Genomic DNA, 20,869 nt, shown 5'->3' with positions numbered 1-20,869 from the left:
TTGCGTGTTTGCTTGAGAGTTAACAAATACCTTTAATGCCTTCCTTTCCTCATAACACATTTGCAGTGCTCAGTTTTATTCTTTGTGCTTTTGTTGGCACATTGGTGTATTTCCTGGCACATTATCGCCACACTTCATGATGAAGGGAAAAGAATTAGTCAGCAGCCTCCGCACACAAGATAATCGAACCCTGCTGTTCCAGCCTCTTTTCCTTAAACTATCTTTTATTCTCCGCCGCGCTCGCTCTGTAGTGAAACAGAAGATGGTAAATTGCCCTTGTCTTCCAGGTGAGACTTTCTCTTCAAAGTCATGTTTACCCATCAACAAGCCCAGCATGACTCAGATAAATTTGTACCTGACGGGGCCAGTGAGCATCCTTCAAAGCACACAGCATCCTTCCTATGACTTTGATTGTGCTTTTGATGATTATGACAGACAGGGTGGTGATTATCGCTACAAAAAGCGGAGAATGTTTCACTGTTGATTGGAGAGGCAGCCGAGTTTATGAATTATAGGTTAGAAGGATTGAGGAAATATCGAGTCTGAGTTCATCATCACCTGCAGATCTTCTGGAAATATCATGTCTGAGTAATTTTAGCTCTCTTTGTTTTGTTATACAAGAATCCAGGGAAGAATACTGACAGTGATGAGTATAAAAAGGTAGAAGATTCAAAGAGAGCTTCAGGAAGCACTTTGTTTCTTTACGGTTGAACAAGTGAGGGTTTTTTTTTTTTTTAGATGTTTCAGAATTGAGGTTTTCACCACCGAGCTTTCTGCTGATTTGCACAGCAGACCTAGAACCTCGGGTAATCTTAAAACAAATAGCTTCATTTTTCTGCAAACACCACTATTTATCATTTTGAACATGGTGGGAGTTGAATTCACAGGTGGTCTGAGTGTATTAATGCTCAGTTGAGCAAGTGGGCAGCAGGTTCATTCTCTGCTCAGGGAACACATAATGCCTCAACTAATACCTTTTCTCACCTGGTGGCATTTGCTGGTTTTATAGACCTTTGGATGCTTCCCCCCCCCCCCGTATCACCTAATATCACTGTATTTACATTTCGTATTCACTGAGTGGAGAGCGCCATCCCTCACTGGATTCAAGTTTCCTACTGAGGCACAAGGGAATCATAGGAAATGAAGCAGAATGTAATAGAGCTTTATTGTTTGTAACTTTATCTCGCTGATATCAGTGTTTACTGTTGGCTCTCCTACAGCGGCATCAGAGCTGGATTACTGCTGCTGCCTCACATTAAAAACATTCAGCTGATAAAAGAGGCGACAGAAAATGCAATGCGTTAGTCGTTGAGCTGCTCGTTCATCTAAAATGGATCTAAAAACAAGTAAACTGTGATTTTCTGATTTGTTTTTTGTCCATGGACAAGTTTCAAACGTTGCTAGCTAAACAGGAATGAATACTTGCACATCTCATTGGACATTAAGAAGACCAAATTTACTTTGTTTTGCTGTTGTGTGAAAAACCTCATGAACCTCACCCAAGTCAGGCTGTCGCTTGTTTCCATAATGAAAAAGGACCAATCTTTATTAAACCAGTGCCAATTTATTTGCTCCTGGATGGTATTCAGGATAGATGAACCCTCCATGACGTCACCTACGATGCTCAGTGGTCCCTGACTCCATCTAACTCTTGGCTAATCCAAAAATTAGCAAAGAGGTGGAGTTGAGCGAAGGCAGGTCATGAACTGTCCTGTGACAGCATCAAAGCTGCCACGCACCCAGTCATGAATAATCTTATGCCTTAATACAACTGAAACTGTTAGGTTATATAACAGTTCACTCCTTGAAGAGTTGGTGTTAATGGGAACATAAGCTATAGAGACTAAAGCCGTTATTTTTTACCAGGCTGTAAACGGCTTAATTTATGATGTAAAGCTTAAGATTTTAACATGGGCGTCTATGGGGAATGACTCACGTTTGGAGCCAGCCTCAAGTGGACATTCAAGGAAGTGCAGTTTATAGTGCTTCCATGTTGGCTCTATGTTTTAACCCCAGATGGTGCTACTTGGTTACACAGTACTGTAAAGACGCATGACCAAATAGTTGCTCTAAAATTGCCTGCATTTTTAAATTTTATTTTGAAGTACACCTAAGATTCAGTTAAACTAACGAACTATTGAAATTGAAAATGTAAACTTAAATACACCTAATGTCGCCTTGCCGCAAGAAGATCCCTGGTTCAAGTCCCGGCCTGGGCCTGGGATCTTTCTGCATGGAGTTTGCATGTTCTCCCTGTGCATGCGTGGGTTTTCTCCGGGTACTCCGGCTTCCTCCCACAGTCCAAAAATATGCTGAAGTTAATTGATAACTCTAAATTGCCCGTAGGTGTGAATGCGAGTGTGATTGTTTGTCTGTATATGTAGCCCTGTGACAGACTGGCGACCTGTCCAGGGTGTCCCCTGCCTTCACCAGAGTCAGCTGGGATAGACTCCAGCACCCACGCAACCCTAGTGAGGATAAAGCAGTGTATAGAGAATGGATGGATGGATGGAATGTGCAGAATTCTAAATAGAAGAATACTCATTATTTGCTGTGGTCACTTTTTGCTTTTAAAACAGCACGAGTCCACCTCCATGCACTTGCGTACACTTCTTCAGGTATTTGGTAGGTGAGATCAGGGCTCTGTCAGAACTATGCTGTCTGTTACAGGACTTCCTCTTCTTGTCCCTAAACATAGTATTTAAAGAGTTGTTCTGGAGAAAAATCGAGCTTTTTACCTTGTTGACATGTCCATGTGGTATATTTGTACGTTAAAAGATACATAATGAAGAAATTAAACAGTTAACACCATGGCTAAACTGCAATGTCTTGCAGTGTACAGGGTTTCATACACAGCGATCTGAGCGGTAGGTGAGCTGGTGTGCTTGAGATACAGTAAGTATGGAGCGTTGAGTGGAGAAATGGACAAGAACTTTATCAATCTGCCCATTCTAAAGGGAAAAAAACAGTGTGGTGTAGTACATTGAAGCTATTTTAAATAACAAAGGGATTATTCACAAAAAATCGGAAGCCTAAAAATACGACTTTGATGCACTGAGATGAGTTTTCTTTGTTAAATCAACTTTAATCAGAGAGGTACTTTGTTATTTGTGGTCACTGTTATATTGCACAATAAATTTAGGCTCAGTCAGAAGCCTCCCTGATGTTACTGTGAGATTGATAACACCCAAAGCACTTAACTCCAGAACAATGTGTCTGTGAATACAATGACATTTCAGAACAGAAAGATAATTAAAGGCAGTATTGTAACTCAGTGACAGCTTCTTTTGTCCACGGTGGCATTTCAGAAACTTTCCAGCTCAGGTTTGAAGTTTAGATAATTGAGGTTGGACTGTACTTATAAAGAATTGTATCTGCAGTAGGCCAGTATGAACCCGTCACAACAACAGCCCGCTGAACTCCATTTATTCCTTCAGAAGCCTATACAGTAGATTTTATATCTCATTGAACTGTGCAGCCAATTGAGCGCTCCCAAAGCCTTATTTTTTCAAAATCGTATCTTCATTCAGTAGCTTTTTTTGTGCCCGTGTTGACCAGTAGAAACTTTAATAAATCAGCGGAGAGAAGTTTTTCTCATTGCTTGAATGTGGGCTGCATTCACTGGTGGCATGATAAATGAAGCCCGGCGCGGTGCACTATCCAGCAGGAAGGGACTTTAATTTTTGGTGACTACAAAGGGCTCGAGGCACCGAAAATGATTCGGTTCAGCCTGTTTGCTTTTCAAAAGGTGGAAGAAATGAAAGAAAAGGGGGGAAAATGGAAACGGGACACGGGTAAGTCTCTGCAGTGTCTGAGGGCTGTGCGGTTCGCCACCCTGGTCCGAAGACCGAATTAGAAAAAGCAGAATAAAAAATGCAAAAGAGAGTGAGCATGAAACTCCACTTCCAAAAAAAAAAAAAAGGCCTTTTCAGAAATCCTGCATATGAGAATGTGGGATGAGAGGCCACTTTAGGGATGACGAGATGGAAACACGGGGAAATAAGGTGCCGGAGAGAGATATTGAGTGCTACTGGTGGGAGAAAATGTGGGGAAGATGCCAGGATGCCTCCTGCTGGTGGTAAGAGGCCCTCCACCTGTGACTGCAGGGTGGATGCTGTGGCACGACGAGAAGTCGTAAACATTTTCCCGCTCGCTTCAGGGCCCCATCATAAGAGCTCCTACCTGAAAAATCCACGCCGGCTTGACATTTCCTTCACGGACGCATGCAGCATGGCAGCGATAAGCGGCGTCGGCTTTGTACGGCACACATACACACTCTTTCTCGCCTCGTCCCTGGGAGTTAGTACTCCATTGCAGGCTGCTGACAGAGAGGTTATGGACTGCTCTCAGTGGAGCCAGACAAAAGAGAGCGAGCAAAGAGACAATCCTCCTAAGTTCAGCATTTATCAACACACTGCTCAGTGAAAGAAACGCCATTGTAGTGTGTGTGTTTATGTGTAGGTGAGGCACTGCAGCCATTGCACCAGTGAAACATCTTAAGGTAATAGTAAATACACGACAGTAACAATGCAGAAAAATGATTAACACAGATTTTACCAACACGTCCTTGAACTACTGGTCAAATCAGATTAGTAAAGGCTGTATCAGTAAAGCGCATTATTATCATTATTGCTCATGAAGTCTATTTTGTAGTAATGAAACAATAGCGCCCTGTCAGAAATGGTTCCAGAGAAGTAAGACATCGTTTTGCCCTTCGTTTTTATCAGTTATTATATTTTATCGGCCTACTGAAAATGGTTTGTCCTTTTGGGAAATGCTCAAAGATCGATAACGCTGTCATGTCATTCTCTTACAGCAAGCGGCCTCATTAAAGTGAGAGCATGTAACTCCTGAAAGAGCGTTCATTTTCTCAGAAATAAGCAGCTAACCCGGTGCTGCCTGATAACGGAGAGGTTGGGCTGCAAATCATGCGGGCATCAGAGTTCAGTTCCCAGCTGACTTGACCATTTGTTGCGTGTCACGCTCCTACTCTCTTTTGCTGTCTTTTACTCTCCGCAGTTCATATTAAACATCTTACAAATGCAAAATAAACATCTGAATTCAAAACCAACTACTTTCACACAACATTTCCGAGGTTTTCATTATTCTTCAGTCGTCATTTGTGGTTTTTCTGATTAATGTCACATTTTCATTCAATGTGAAAGACAGCCTAATATGCAGTGAATAAGAAAAATGACTCTTTTTGCACACACAGTGCATTCAGACTCAGAAAGTGGATATTTGACTGATCAGGTGCATTGACACCATTTAACCCAGCAGGTGAAGCCCCGGCTAGCATTCAGTTACCCTCAGATTAATTAATGTCATTTTGGTGGCGGCTGCTAGAAAGGAGCGAGGAGGATATAAAGAAATGTTTTGTTAAACTGAAGAGAAAATATTTTAAAGCGATCGGAGGGAATTAAATTCAATGTCTTATTTAAATTACTATTATTTTCAACCGGTTGGGCTTTCACAGTACAGTTTGTTTAATTAAAGCATGTTTGAAATCATTTCTTTGTTCAGGAGGAATTGATTATTGTGTATCTATTTAGCTGAACGACAGAGGGTAGTAGCTGTATAGTGAATTCACTTTTATATTTCTATATCGTGGTATTGTTATTGCAGTATTGAACATTCGTGTCACACATTGCAGATTTTCCTCAGATCGTGCAGCCACTGTTCAGTGGTAATTAGCTTAGCTTAGCATTAAGTCTAGCATTAACTCACACCTGTAAATGAGCTAGCATGCTAATCACCTCCTAGCTTTAGCTCCATACACAACGGGGTATCAGTCTTTTTCACAAAATCTTGAACGGTTTCTCTAACTGAGGTTCGGAAACATAGCAGTTTTGCTCAAAAAAATAAAGCATCAAGGCAAGAAACATAAGCAATCGAGGTTTGAAAGATTTATTGTCAACATCTGATTCTTTCCAGTTATTCCAATCTGTCTGATCATCTGACCACTTGTGTCTTTTATTCGCTAGACTTTTAGCTTTTGATTTGATGAGCGCACCGTTAACTGGCAGAAATTACAGTCGAAAGGATGAAAATGAGACCAGAGTTGTTATAAAGTGCAATTACCCTTAAAGAGGGTGTTTTATAGAGTCCATCTGCGTCCTTCTTGTTACTGAAAGCAGAGGAATTTCAGGCTTCCTGCGGCTCTTTTTTTTTTTTTTTTGGACGTTTTAATAGAAAAGCTTTTCATTAGAAGACTGCTGAGATACATGACAGCCCTTTGATCTGCTGTATTTGTGTGTGTGTGTGTGTGTGTGTGCATATGCAAAGTGATAGAGGAGGGGTTAGTGCGCGTGAAAAGTAAGTACCATAATCTGTATGTATGTGCATGTGTGTGTAGCACCCTGTAAAGGTGAGAACATGAAACATTCTCTTTCATATTTAATGAGTGGAGATGGGCTAAGGAATGTTGCAGTGTTCACAGGAGGTATTCCCGTGGGCTGTCAAGCTGCTCGCAGCACTCTGTTATATCACTCACAACCATATGTGTGTGCGTGTGTGTGTGTGTGTGTGTGCGCGTGGGGCAAATATGCATTTTAGTGAGTGTGCAGGCAAAAAATAGTGCATCCTACTGAAACTTTAATCGTTTGTTTTGAGGGGATGGGGGCAGGGGTTCAGAGCAGCATACGGCACGTGCACAAACGGTACACCAGCATTGTTGCTATCTTCCCCCTCTCGCATGGGAGGACCAGGAGGGTTGGGATGCTGCACTGTTGAGTCTGTAAACTAGGTCAAGGAGTATTATTAAATAGATGACCACACAGGGCATTGTGTCTCTCTCACAAGCTGCAGCTGTGATCTTCAAGCAGCCGCAGGGTCTTCAGGAGCCCGAGGTGCTTCAGCGCTCCCTCTGGTTGCTTCCCTTTCTGATTGGAAGCGTTTTCTTCGCTGTTATCTCTGCTCTCATCCTGATTAACTTTGCATTGTCACCAATCAAAGCTAGTCTGAGGCTAAGCCAAGCAGCACTTGAACGCACCGTCCCTGAGCTCTGTGCTAGATGCAGCTTAGATGCTATTTCAGCTGCAGCCTCTCACAGTATGCGCCCAACTTAGCTTTGAATGATTACACTATTATGCTAAAACACTACATGTGGGAATTTGCCTTAAGTGCTAATTGCTCATATCCTGGAAAGCAAAGGGAAAACTCCTAGATATGTTTCTTTCTTTCTTCTTCTTTTTTTTAAAAGCTGTGTTCTGAGCTGGAGGCAGAGGAAAGAGGAGAGGGCAACTTTGACAGTCCAGTCCAGGATGACTGATGACTGTCAGGGTTTGGAGAAGGATGAGCTGTGATCACTGAGAACAAAAGTAGCACATACTGCAGTACCATCCACATACAGAAAGGAGCTGAGGTAGCAGAAATACCTGCGACTTTGCAGTCAGACAGAGCTGTTGAAAAGTTCCAGGCTACTTTGTGGGATAAGTTAAAGCTCTTTACTGTGGCAGGTAGTTGTAGGTTAGTGAGAGAATTCATCACTTTGGTTCAAAGTAAAATGTCCCAAAATCTCATTGATGGATTACTAAGGAATTTTATACATCTGTTCATTGCTTGAGAGCGATATTCCTCAACAACTATTAGATGGATTACTATGACATTTGGCAAAGATTCATACTCGTATAAATTATAAAATCTTTGGTGCTTCCCTGGTCTTTCATCTAAGTGACATTGCCAGATCAAAATTTCAATTTGTCTTATGCTGTGGTTCACAACCTATTTGCTGATTAGCATGCTAACGGGCTGACATTATGTTGGTATATACGACAGCTTAGCATTAATATGTTTGCATTGCAATTGAGAGCATACTCTGAACCTGGCTTTAGTCTTTATTTGAAGGCGGTAGTGTGGTGCACAGACCAAGAATCTTTTACTAATCGATTGGTTGAGGAGAAGAAAATCTGCATCTTTTCCCCATATCAACAAAAATGGTCATGTTGCACTGAATTCACTCTGTGTGCTAGCCACAAGTCATGCACCAGCGGTTGTTTGACCTGAGAGAATTTGGTCAGATGAGAACAAATCAACCAATCAGTTGGCCTGAAAACTGCAACCCTCATGCTAAACCGCTCCCGTTTGTGAAGCAATTTAGTTACCATGAAGTACTCCTGTGACAGAAGCATGACCAAAAACAGACTGTGACATTTGCAGGATTTTTCAAAACTAGTCTTCCTACTTTTTTAGCAGTTTGACAGATCGAAGGCTGGCATTTGCTTGACAAATGTGGATAAATTATATTTATTTGCAACTGTCTTCCCAAAAAGCATGCCAATCCGTCCCGATTCAGTGTCATGACAGAAATCAAGTCATGATATTAGTGATTATATGCAAATATTTGACTCATTTTGTTCAAGGATTGGAGTGAAAAGTGCTTTTTGCACACATAGACTCTCTATGTCGTTGTGCACACTTAATTTTGGACTTTATTTCAAGCTCTGTCATTTGTACTTGGATGTGTCAATCAGATTCCCATCTCAAGTGTTGTGTTGTTTCATGTGTCTGTCACTGCCAGTCATGTGCTATTTACTGTTGGAAACTTGGAGACGAACTGTAAAACCAGCAGAAACATGTACGAGTTGAGGCTGTGAAGTTAATCTATGCAAAGTTCCCACATCAAAACCCAATATTTACAGCTCGGAGAGGATGCAGGGCATGAATATTTTATTGATTTAAATTCTGCCACTAGATCTATCAATATTTGGGGTTATTTTGCGGCGCTTTCTCGGCGAAGGCCCGCGTTTGATGCGCAGCTTTAAAGAGCCAATAGCCTCTTTAAATCAATCAGTGTCGCAAGTTGCCGAGAAGACTCGGTTGTTTTATTTATCTCGTGTCGTGTTGCCATTAATTTTTTACAAAAGATGAGATTTTTAAAAAAAAAACACTCCCGAGTCTGAACGCACAGCCTGCTGAGAAGGAACAACAATCCTTCCAGTCAACATGTTAACAGTACAAATCTAATTCTCGGTAATTACCGACAGTAAAATGATCCCGTAAACTAATCCCGCCGCGAAGATGTTTTCATGCCAGATCAATATACTGCTGCAAGTTCATTGAATAAACAAGCTCTTCATTATTGTTCTCTCCCTGCTGTTGTTTTCTTGCAGAGCTTCCGTACGGCTGGGAGAAAATCGATGACCCCATTTACGGCAGCTACTATGTCGAGTAAGTTGGGTGCATCTTTAATATCTAATGACTTGCTTTTGATTTTCAGCGTAGCCTGCCGGTGCTGTATTAATCATCTTTATTAGGAGCACGCTTCCGATGTAGCCTGGAAGGAGTCACTTCTAATGTCTGCCTGCCATGTGCTTGTCCATATTTTCCCAAAGTGTCATCTATATCCGCTCAGAAGAAAACATGTCAGTTCCTCTCTGTCCATGCATGTGTGTCAGTGCTGCAGTGGTCTGTCCTCTCTATTGAACTGCATGTCCCCTCCCTGTTCAGAGGTGTCATTTGTTTTTTGGCTGGATGCTCTCTACTCTGGGGCGAAGGGACGTGGCTCTATTTTTAGATGGGCAGGGGGGTGTCATTTGGCTCGACATTGCTTAAGAAAACCTGCAGAATGACACTCGACGGCACGCCGCCTCATATACAGAACTTCCCTCTCTCGACACGCTCTCATTGTGGGTCTTTGTCGTCATGTAAATATCATTAAAAAAAATTTAAAAAGTTGCCAGACCTTGAAATTATGTAACAATGTAAAAATAGTCAAGCTGTTTAGTAATTAGCCCTGATACTGGGGTGTTCATTAAAAGATAAGGAGAGGAGAGAAAAGATGGTGTGTGTGTGTGTGTGTTAGTGCACAATGGAGTTTCAAAGAGTGAGAAAAATATCTAATGATGACTAATTATTTCACACTGGCAAATTACAGTATTTGTAGTCATTGACTATCTCCCCTCTTACAAACTAAATTAAGAACAACGTGGGACGTTAAAGAAAATCGCTGCTCTGCGTGCAGGTTTCCTCTCCCAGCGTCTGATTCACATAATTCTGGCTATAAGACACTCTGAATTGCAGAAGAAAAGCCCAGAATCAATCGTTTGTTCCTTTTTTTTACTCGGCAAAGCCATTCTGCGGCTGTTACGCAATCTGTGGACCGGCCGTTTAATTAATCATCACAGGAATAGCTGCTGGAGTGCCAGGTCTATTAGATGTGATGTTAGCCGAGAGGGGGGCTAAGCTAAGTGTAGCAGGGTGGTGTGAAAGCTGAAGTCTCTTCTCTGTGTGTGTGTGTGTGTTTTTTCGACCATCGTAGTCATATAAATAGAAGGACCCAGTTTGAGAATCCAGTCCTGGAGGCTAAGAGGAGACTCCAGCAGCAGCAGCAGATGCAAAGCCAGGGTCTGTCCTCACTGCCCCTCCCCACCATCTACAGAGGTAAGAACACCTGGCTGCTCTCTTGCCTTCTTGCCTGTGTGTTTTAGAGAGCATTCTTGCAGTACATGTTGTTATACCCTCTAGTTCCTTTTCAAAAGCAATGTTTTCACATCTAATTACAGATGCAGGTGCAGAATAAGTGCCGTTTGAAAATGAAACGTTTGTAGCGAGTAATGTGAATCTTAATTGAGACTAAAAGTGAAGTCAAAGGGCAGCAGAATGCTTCAGCTAAATCAGTACTTGCCTTTAAACCAGCACCGATTCTCTGAGGTACAGTTGCACGCGGTGCTTGGCTGGTGGTTTTAGTCTCAACCGTCTTTGAGGACACGGTTGTAGGATTTAGGTTATCTCAGTTGCTTCTGTCTCTTCATGGAATCCCAGACTGATTCCACGATGTTGAGATGAGAGCTCTGTGGAAGCCAGGCCATCTGTTGCAGGACTTCTAGTGGGTTTTTTATCTCCTAACTGATGATAGTTGGGGGATTTTCACTTTGGCTGTATCGTGAAGAGTGAATCTGATGCCTCTCTGACTTCCAAAGCAAACCCGACTTTTGTACGTTAAGTATGTTCTTTAACAGTTCTGATGTGGGCTGACAGATTTTTTTGTTGTTTTTTAATAGAATCTGGTTCGTGCAAATCTTTTATTTTAAACAAATTTTTAATAAGACATGTAGAAAATTGTAATTTTGATGAAATAGCCCAATTTTTTGGGGTTAGATTAGCAGTGTTTTTCCCTGCAGAATGGCATGTGACACCTGAGTATTACAAGGAAAGAAAACAGTTTCTGTACAATAAGCTCTGATAAATAGTCTAATTCGGGCTATTAGAAAATAGCATGCCCTTTCAACCTGTGTGAGGGCAAGGAAATTGATCTTTCCATATTTTCCAGGGTTTTGAGACAGCTAATGACTGAACATTTCCTTTTTGATCATGTGTACCAGAATACATCAGGGTTCTGTTTAGCTAAAAGACAAAAGACACAAACTTGATGTTCCAAGCAGGGGTACAAAGAAGCACATGACTCTTGTGCAGAACAGAATTATTGTCATGCTCGTGTAAGATGCATCAGTCAGTTCACACGTAGGCCTCATTAAAACAGTGAGCGGAAAGCTGGCATTTTGGTGATGATCATACTTATCGGTCGTATAAATAGAAGCAAACATGTGGCTTTAAATGTGATTCACTGTTTTGTTTAATGACTGGTTTGCTGATTCCAGTTCTCACTCTCTACCAGTTTGTAGCAGAAGGATGTGCTGCTCGAAAAAAAAAACTGTCTGGACTGGTGAAGGTTTGTTTCCGTAGTAACGTAGTAGCCCACAGCTCTGAGTCGAGAGACTGTCTCCGTGGTTACGCTGTGTGTACATTCCATTGAGGCTCTCTCTCCTCCTCTCTCCCTCCTCCTCCTCCTCCTTTTCCCTTCAAACTTTGATGCCAGTGGAGGATGCCAGCCCCTCTGCCACCCTCCCCAGATCCCCCCTCGCTCAGGTCGGCCTGGTGCCCGAGCGCTGCCACAGCCTCAGCGACCTCTCCCGCTCGCCAACTCTTGGTCGCAGGGCCGCTGCGTGTGCTACATCCTCCTCCGCCAATGCCTCCCCGCTCCGGCGTGTTCTGACTCGGCGGATGAATATGTGCCCCCATCAGCAGCAGCAGCAGCAGCAGCAGCAGCCACTTCACACCTCCGCCTGCACTGTGGTGCTTGAGCAGCCTGTCTGTAGCCCCTTCTCCCTGTGGCACTTTGTCAGTAAGTAGGCCAAGAAAGAAGCAAAGGAGGCCGACTGTCCTTCTCATGGCTGCCTGCGCTGGTTTGACTTACTGTAAGCATGCTAACTCGCAAGCAAGCTTCTCCCCCGCGGCAACTGAAGGATTTGTGCGGCGGCCGTGCACTCTGACCTGCCTTAGCACCAGGCATAAGCAGGCAGGGAGGGTAATCACTCAGTATAAGTCTGGACCGGTGACGGCAAACAAAGGATGTAAACGAGCACGCTAGCCATGTCTCCTTTCCAAGGTGAAAAGATGGGAGACTTGGCTGAGTGTGACTAAGCTTGTTGGCTGCGATTCTCTCATTCCTACTCGTGGCGCTCCTCCTGCAGACATTTCCCAGCTCTCTCTCCTTCACAAACCTCCCACTTCTTCCCTAACCCTCCCGACCACCTTCTCTGGGAGCTGATCCCTGATTGACAGCATGACATTTGCTGATTTTGCTGCTTCCTTGGTGGGACTGAAGAACTGCACCGCTGGTGCTGTCTGCACCCCCTCTGCCCACCATACCCCAGCATGGGAGGAGAGGAACAGATAGTTTCCTGTGTTTGGGGGTGCTAGGAGGGATTTTGCCTTTGTTCCTTGCCAAATCTATTGAACCACACCTGCATCTTTCAGCACCACCGCCCCACTTGTGTCCAAGTTTGGTGTTTTTGCTACTGAAATTCATGCCCTGCCAGTTTTTTCCTGTGGCTACACCCATATTTTAACGGATAAGCTTTGCCCATGCCCCCACCCTGTCAGCACTGCCCCACACCAGCTTTGAGGTCCTTTCAGTGATTGCTATGAAGCACTTTTGAGGATTGCGTTTGGTCAACCTGTTTGTTTGTGTCCTTTGTAGAAAAGCCGCTGTTCACGCGGGACCCCACTCAGCTGAAAGGCAGTTTCTTGTCCACGTCGCTCCAAAAGAGCAACATGGGCTTCGGCTTCACTATCATCGGAGGCGACGAGCCCGACGAGTTCCTCCAGGTCAAGAGCGTTATCCCCGACGGGCCCGCTGCAGCTGACGGGAAAATGGCCACAGGTAAGCCCGAGGCATGTCTGACACACCACCTGAGACTCGGTCAAACTGAGCCACTCGTACAAAACAAAACAAAAAAAACATTTCTCTGCCTTTATCTCACTGGGAGGTCTCCTGAGATAGCTGGCGGTGTGAAGCACCAAACACATTCACACACAGCCGACGAACAATAAGCTTCACTCAAGAGAGAAAAGTTATCCTCGCATATTAATACAATCCTCATGACTGGCATGCATTTGAATTGTATCACACTTTCTGATAGTGCAGATACATGCAGAGCTGCTGTTTCTTCTTGCATCCATATATCGACAAAGAGCCAAAAAATGATGCATGTTTCCAAGACCCACATTTTTCCACATTGGCCCTTTTTTTTTCTTGCAGTGTTCCCACATGACACTAGAATGGTGTGGTCCGATCAAAAGCAGACACCTCTGAGTACATGAGTTCATACCTGGCATTGGAATGCATCTCGAGTGACAGTTTATTATCGAATCTTACGTCCCATGTCCCAGATGTGCACACAGTACAGTGTTGAGCTCACATAGAGATATACAGGGTTATTCAAAAAGAATGAACCGATTTCATTACACAGTATTTTGATAAGGCAAAGCAGTAGAAAACTCCAGTCAAGTCACAAGTACTCTACTCACAATCAACTTTTATTTCCTCTTACAAGTGTTCGATGTGGCCTCCACCCGCAGCACGGAAACATGAATGCGATAAGAGAATTCCTCCCTGACGAGTATCAGCATATCACCATCCACTGAGTTGATTGCTGTTTTTATTCATTGTCCTTCGATGACCTTAAACATCAAATAAAAGTTGATTGCGAGTAGAATACTTGTGGCTTGGCTGAATTTTTTTATTGCCTTTCCTTATTAAAACATTGCGTAATGAAATCAGTTCATTCTTTTTGTATAATCCTGTATAAAGCCTCCGTATCATATCCACAAGTGCGCCACATTTTCTATCTCTTTCCACTGTCACAGGTAAATAAAGGCAAAAATGCCAAATAATATAAATCTTCTGTTTTTGTTCATGTTTGCAGGTGCAACTTGCATAGTGTTAGCTCTAGACTCATGCACGTCTGTGCACCAACTGCGGAGTTTTGTTCCTTCCATTAATCATGAAGGGGACTTTACGAGCCCCATAACTCCTGGCTGTGGTCACATGGGGGTGGAACTGCAGCACACATGCACTAATACACTCACACACACACACACCGAGACAAACCATCTGCACTAAAGGTCAAGGGAATAGAAGCAGCAGGCTTGTTGGCGCTCTGGCTATGCAATGATATGTCTATCTGTATACGCCGGAGCAAACACGCAGCTTATAGTGGTCATTTATCACACGTAAAGTAAGCTGGTCAGGGAGTTTCCTGTGTAGTAATTCTAGTCCTCTCCAAAACACTTTTACTTACTAGTGCTTTAACAGATTTCTGTCAGAACACTGAGTCATAAATGTCCCCATGTTTTTTACAAACGTGTGGGTGCATCAGCCCAAAATAGATCCCTTGGTGACTAATAAAGCTCGTCCTGACAATTCTGCGTATAAAGCGTTTTGGGGTTCTGTCTTCTCATCCCAGCCTCCTCCTTTGTTTTAGAATTCCCCCTTTTTTTGTGCATTCATTCCCCAGAAATAACAGCAAACTCTCTCCCACTTCTCCACTATCCCACCGCTTTCTCCCTTCAGCTCATCTCCATTCCTATCTCACCATCCACGCTCCTTCCCCCACTTTGCCTCCCCAGACTTTGTGTCCTACTTCTGCAGCAGCAGCAGCAGAGCTGCTAACAGTAACTCAGAGCTCACACGGAACAAACCCAGGCCTGCAGAGGTGTGAAATTCATAATTTCAGATAGTTAATTTTTTTCCCGCTTTCTCCTCATGACCCCTCCTGGCTGTCTCCACTGCTTCATTGCACAACCAGGGAAAACATGTATAGATAAAAGTTCTATTTGTTTTATTCATTTATTTTTTCATATCTGATTTATAATTGCAAGGCAGAATGCAGTGCTGTTGTGTGCAGTCAAGACAAAAGGGGTTTTTTGTATGAAATGCATTTTTCCTCTCAAGAAAATTATATTTTTCTGTTTATGTAAAATGCAGAGTTATTTTAACTTAAAGCCGACAGGCCTATTTATGTGCCAGAGGCATTTAGAATGTAAAACTAAGTAGGTCTGTTGGTACAGTGAGCTTAAAACTGGGGTGTCTAACTGCTGGAACACTCATTCAGCACCAGAGGGTATATTCTGCTGAACTACATCCACATAATATAGTATGTGTTCTTTTTGGATAAAACTGACATTTTCACTGATTCAGAGCCATAAATTATTTTACTGTACAGTCTGTATCTAAAGCACACGCAAAAAAATAGCAAAGATGAGTAAGTTCTTCCAATGGATTTAATGCACCGGCATTTGAAGGGTTTGATCTGGAGCAGTCCATCTACTTTAAAGGACCAAAAAAGAGCTCTGAGGTCTTCCTATCAGCGGCTGCTAGAAGTGTCCACGTCTGAATATAAAGTTGGGGTGACCGGGCGTTCTCTGTAGCTGCACCCAGGCTCTGTTACAGGCTCCCACACGACATGCACCATCACTGACCTGGATCTATTTAAATCAAAATGCAAAACCTTCATGTTTAATGTGGCTTTTAATATTTAGCGCCATATTGACATTTTATTACTTTTGCTTCTTTTAGATGTTATATTTTATTGCTGTTTTATTGCTGTTTATTTTATTGTTTTATTGTATTTTTTTACCGGCTGCACAGTGGAGTGGTGGTTAGCACTTTCACCTTGCAACCAGAAGATCCCTGGTTCGCGTCCCGGCCTTCCCAGGGTTTTTCTGCGTGGAGTTTGCATGTTCTCCCTGTGCATGCGTGGGTTTTCTCAGGGTACTCCCACAGTCCAAAAATGTGCTGAGGTTAATTTATAATTCTGAATTTGCCCATAGGTAAGATTGTTTATCCTGTTTTTAACTTACTGTTTTAAAGTTTTTCTCTTGTTTTTCACCGTGAAGCACTTTGGTCACCCTTTGGGCTGTTGTGAAGAGCTAAAGAAATAAATTTTGATTGATTGATTAGTTGCATCCATTTCATCCTGCAGGGAGCCTGTATCCCAGCTTACATTGGGTGAGAGGCAGTGCACAGGTCACCAGTCCATCACAGTGGCAACGCAAACATAGACTGTATATAAAGATGGACGTAGCATCTGGCTCCAAAAATGAAGCCCACCCGGAAGTGTCAAAAACTTGCAATATCACACCGTCCGCTAGGGTTGGCTTCAAAAAGCTTTTTCTCCATAGACCCCAATTCATTTTTGGAAAAAATAAAATTTGATAGACTGATGTTCTACAGCTCAGGATTTTTTTCCTGTTAGTTTTCATGGTCAGAATGAGAGATCAGGTGGCCGATCTTAAAATAAATCAATACTGAATTTTAAATAAATCATTAAAGTTGGCGGAGCCAGGGGGCGTGGCTATACTTGATTGACAGTCTTGTCTCGAATGATAAGAGATTAGAGAGTTTTCAGCTCTCAGTCTGGCCCGCCCACAGACTGGTCCTGTAGTTGCTCTCCGGTCCAGCCTGTTTGATGACGCTTTTTACGTCACTGGCTCCAAAAAACCCAAAATGGCGACCAGGAAGTAGCAAAATCCTGGCTTCATTTTCTCGGCGTTGAAACCAACGGGTGACGTCACGGTTAGTTCACGCTTGAACGCAAAGAGACAGACAACCATGCAAACCTACAGCCAATTTAGAACCACCAATTAACCTACAATACATGTCTTTGCAGCCATTGCACCCAAAGTTGAAAGAGAGAGAAGGGCTTTTCGGATTTGTCATGTGTTTGCAAGATAACTAATTCTTTTATTCAGAATTTGGAGAGCAAGTGACAGTAGTCCACATTCAAACCATGAATAGGCCTTTTTGTGTGTCAGCTGTCCCTACAAACAGATCCAGTTAGCCAGTCAAAATGCCCCATGGCTCCACTGAAGTAATGCCAGGTTACTTTAGCATTGTAGTCAGTCAGACACGCTTACAACTCAAGCTGTTGTGTTGTTGGAAAAACTTAAATAAGCCATCATCCTGCTCTCACTGCAGCCCCTTGCCTGCCACTTCAACTTGTTTTTACAAGCCTGAAAGCCCCACTCTTCCTACTTATGGCTTATTAGACAGTCAGTTACATTATGTGCCTTCTATCATTAAAGTTCTTTATTGGTTTTGTTTGCAAAATGGCTAAAATGCCCTTTTGACTACAGGTCACCTCAGTCACACTCGAAGCACCCTGAGAACAACCTGCACCCTGCTGAGAGTCCAAACTGCTCCATTATCACACCTTAATCTTCTCAGAGGGTTCACAAAGTCTCCTTGTTATGTTGGCAGACTCTTGAAGTCACCATTAGATGAAAATGTCGTCAGGAATACGTAGGGTTGGACGGTGAAAGACGAAGCAGCGAGGAGCTCAGGCCTTGATCCCGGTGAGAGTGGTGTGAGGTCAGTGTGATCTGGAGAACACACGGGGCTGCAGGAGCTTTTATGGTGGATGGAGAGAGGGCTGTTGGATGGCTGGCAGTCTGTTGATGCATCCATTTCGCTTCCCTTTTATCCATCCTCATGATGACCATGCGTGCTCATTTGGGGTTGTTTTACTGAAATTACGAAATGACATATTTTTCTTCTGGTCCCTATTAGTATGTAGCCAGGAGTGTTTTCTGAGTAAATTTCAGTTGGATTTAATTTGTGGTGCTCGCAGTAATGGGAAATTGCTTTCTTTTTTTCACAAAATCAACACTTCGATCTTGAGGCGTTTAATAAGGTAGCAAGATAGAAAAAAAAATAGTTTTGTTACTTGAAATTACATTTTGTTTTAAGAAAACTTTCTAGTCTTTCTCTTTTTTTTTCTTGTGGAAAAACTGGATAGATTTACCTCCTCGGGCCTCTGAGAATGATTCAAATTAAACATGTGAAGGTTAATTTAAGTGCTCAGTTCACTGAAATTCTTAGTTATGTTTGAAACAATGGGTTCTTGACTTCATTTACTTCTCATTTTGCCAACTGAAATGATTTCATTAACTGCATTTTTGTTTTAGCGGAACACAAATGCCCAGAGGGCTGCACAGTGACTCGATGGGTCAGACTGTCACCTTGCAGCTAGAAGATCCACATTTAGCGTCACGACCTGGGATTTTTCTGCAAGGAGTTTGCATGTGGATGGATGGATGGATGGATGGATGGATGGATGGATGCATGGATGGATGGATGGATGCATGGATGCATGGATGGATGCATGGATGCATGGATGGATGGATGGATGGATGGATGGATGGATGGCTGCATGATGGATGGATGGATGGATGGATGGATGGATGGATGCATGGATGGATGGATGGATGGATGGATGGATGGATGCATGGATGGATGGATGGATGGCTGCATGATGGATGGATGGATGGATGCATGGATGCATGATGGATGGATGGATGGATGCATGGATGGATGGATGGATGGATGGATGGATGGATAAATGCTAAGGAGAATTGAGCAGATTAATCTCCAGGAGGTTCCATAAAGCCCATATTAGTAGTGAACTGCATGGTAAGGGTTACTTTCTCAGTGATCCCACAAAGACAGAGCCATAGAACGACTGAGGCTACTTTCTTTTGTTTGCTCTGTTTTACCAACCACTCGAGTTGCAGTTTACATGCATCTCCTATTAGATATGTGTGTCAAGCTTTGTCATAGTTGGATGAATGAACTTATGCACAAACATGTGTTTTGTAAGGTGACAGTGACCTTTTAGAACCACCAAAATTAAAGTAAGTACACTGAGTGAAAAATGCCGTTAATTGTAAGGAAACTCTCCTCACAGATATTGTTTTCATGAGAACGAGACGTGCGGATGGACAGACAGCCTGAAACTATCTTGCCTCTAACCCTGGCTGTCAACAGCATGGAGGGATAAAAGCACCTAAATGACTGCTCTTATACACAACATTTATCCAGCACAAAGCTAAAAGGAGTTTATCATCTAAAGCTGCAGTGGGTGGCCGATTAAGCTCTCCAGGTGACTTTTCAATTTCAGCTCACTTCGTTTGAAACTAGAACTTCCCAATTCTTGTGAACATAATTTGTTTTTTGAACAACTTAAGGGACGTTCTTCAGTTTTCACTCAAGCTTTTAAGAATAAACGAGTCAGAATTGGGTCTTTAAAGGTTACTATGACCTCACAAAAATCCACTTTTGGCCATAACACAATAATTTATGCTTTAGTTATTGCAAACCCAGACACAGGTGTCTAATAAGATGAAAAGGTGAAGTTGTGACATTTCAAATCCAGAAGGTGACATGGATGGAAACTGGAACTTGACTGGTTGGCAGAAGCATCCAAACACAATGCAGTGATGCTAGATGTGCTGTACTGAATTCCTCCTTTTCAGCCCTCAGAAACCGATTAATTCAGTTCAGTTATATTTATATAGCACCAATCCACAAGAGAAGTCATCTCATGACACGATGCATAGCAAGGTGACGACCTTACAATATTAGATTAGAGAGAGAAGTCCAGCAAATGCAAATATTCCCATGAGCGGCTCTTTGGTGACGGTTGAAAGAAAAAACTTGCCTTCAAGAGGAAGAACCAGGCTCATGGAGGTCAGCCGTCTGCCTTGACTGGTTAGAGTGGGGTTAAAGGGGAGAGAGAAGAGGATAGTGGGTAAGAAATCTGATAAGAAATGCAAAGTAAATGAGCAACAATAGGTCCTAGAAACATGTAACTTTTGATCTGGAGTCATGAGTGGCATATAAGTTATTTTAAAGGATTGCCAGCCATAATGTTTGAATGAACAGTGATCCAGAGTAACAGGGGAAATCTATACTTCTTTTGTAATTCTTAAATTCTGCTACTATGACAATTTGTATTCATATTGTTCTCAGCGAAGGTGGCTGAAGTTTCCGAGGTAGACATCACTAAACTGTGGCCCGTTGGAAAAAACAGTGTGAAGCAAACCCTTTAGGTATAAGTACGCAAGGTGGATCATTTGTCTATATGCCAGTTCATAGCATTCCGTTGATGCTCCCAGTCTCTGTGCATTTCCTCTCCAATCATAAAGAATGAGATACATGGGCACAGCCAAGGTGCTCTGAGGTCACGGCACCATCATTTGTTTTCTGCCGGTGTGCTCAACTATTGATTCTGACACCGGCGCTCAAGGCAAATGTCGGCCACGTTTACCCGGATTAATTAAAAAGTCCCTCACGTCACGTTGCCTCGAGGTGTGAGCTCGCTCTGTCAATACCAACGGAGCGTTAAAAGTCGGAAAGCGTTTATGTGCAACACAGCTTACAATAGGAGGGAACATTTCGGTGATATCTTAACTTCCATTTACCTTGGGTGCCGTGGTACGGAGGAGTCAACTGCACTCCAGCAGTCAGTCCAGGAAATCAATGTGAATTGCCTTGTTGTTCTCGAAAAACGCGTCAGCAACCGAGCCATTAGTGCCGTTATAGCGTCCAGCTCACGTTTTAAGAGAAGTGGATGGCGTGGAGCTAGCGGTTAGCAAGGTTAGAGGCAATCTCTACAAGCACATGCGTTGCTTATTAATCACAGAGGATCCTTGTTTTGCATGCTTTCCCTCTGCAGTCTCACCCTGCCCTCTCCCCCAAAAGAGCACGACAATCATGTATGCAATTAGAAAATAATTGTTTTCATTA

The 20,869-nt window shown here is 42.9% G+C and overlaps 1 protein-coding gene across 6 annotated transcripts in view; it reads left to right on the top strand.

The window, feature by feature from the left end:
- The window catches only part of magi2a (membrane associated guanylate kinase, WW and PDZ domain containing 2a), a 313,872-nt gene that overhangs the window by 242,491 nt on the left and 50,512 nt on the right, over positions 1–20,869 (top strand). For all 6 annotated transcript variants that reach the window (XM_051951516.1, XM_051951162.1, XM_051951910.1 and 3 more), the window contains exons 7-9: positions 9,111–9,168; positions 10,259–10,380; positions 12,980–13,162. In XM_051951516.1, the coding sequence (XP_051807476.1) occupies positions 9,111–9,168; positions 10,259–10,380; positions 12,980–13,162 (363 nt within the window). The remainder of the gene's footprint in view (positions 1–9,110; positions 9,169–10,258; positions 10,381–12,979; positions 13,163–20,869) is intronic.

Source organism: Acanthochromis polyacanthus, chromosome 1, assembly GCF_021347895.1.
Source record: "Acanthochromis polyacanthus isolate Apoly-LR-REF ecotype Palm Island chromosome 1, KAUST_Apoly_ChrSc, whole genome shotgun sequence".
Classification (NCBI taxonomy): domain Eukaryota; kingdom Metazoa; phylum Chordata; class Actinopteri; family Pomacentridae; genus Acanthochromis; species Acanthochromis polyacanthus.
This window is presented reverse-complemented; position numbering and strand designations above follow the sequence as displayed.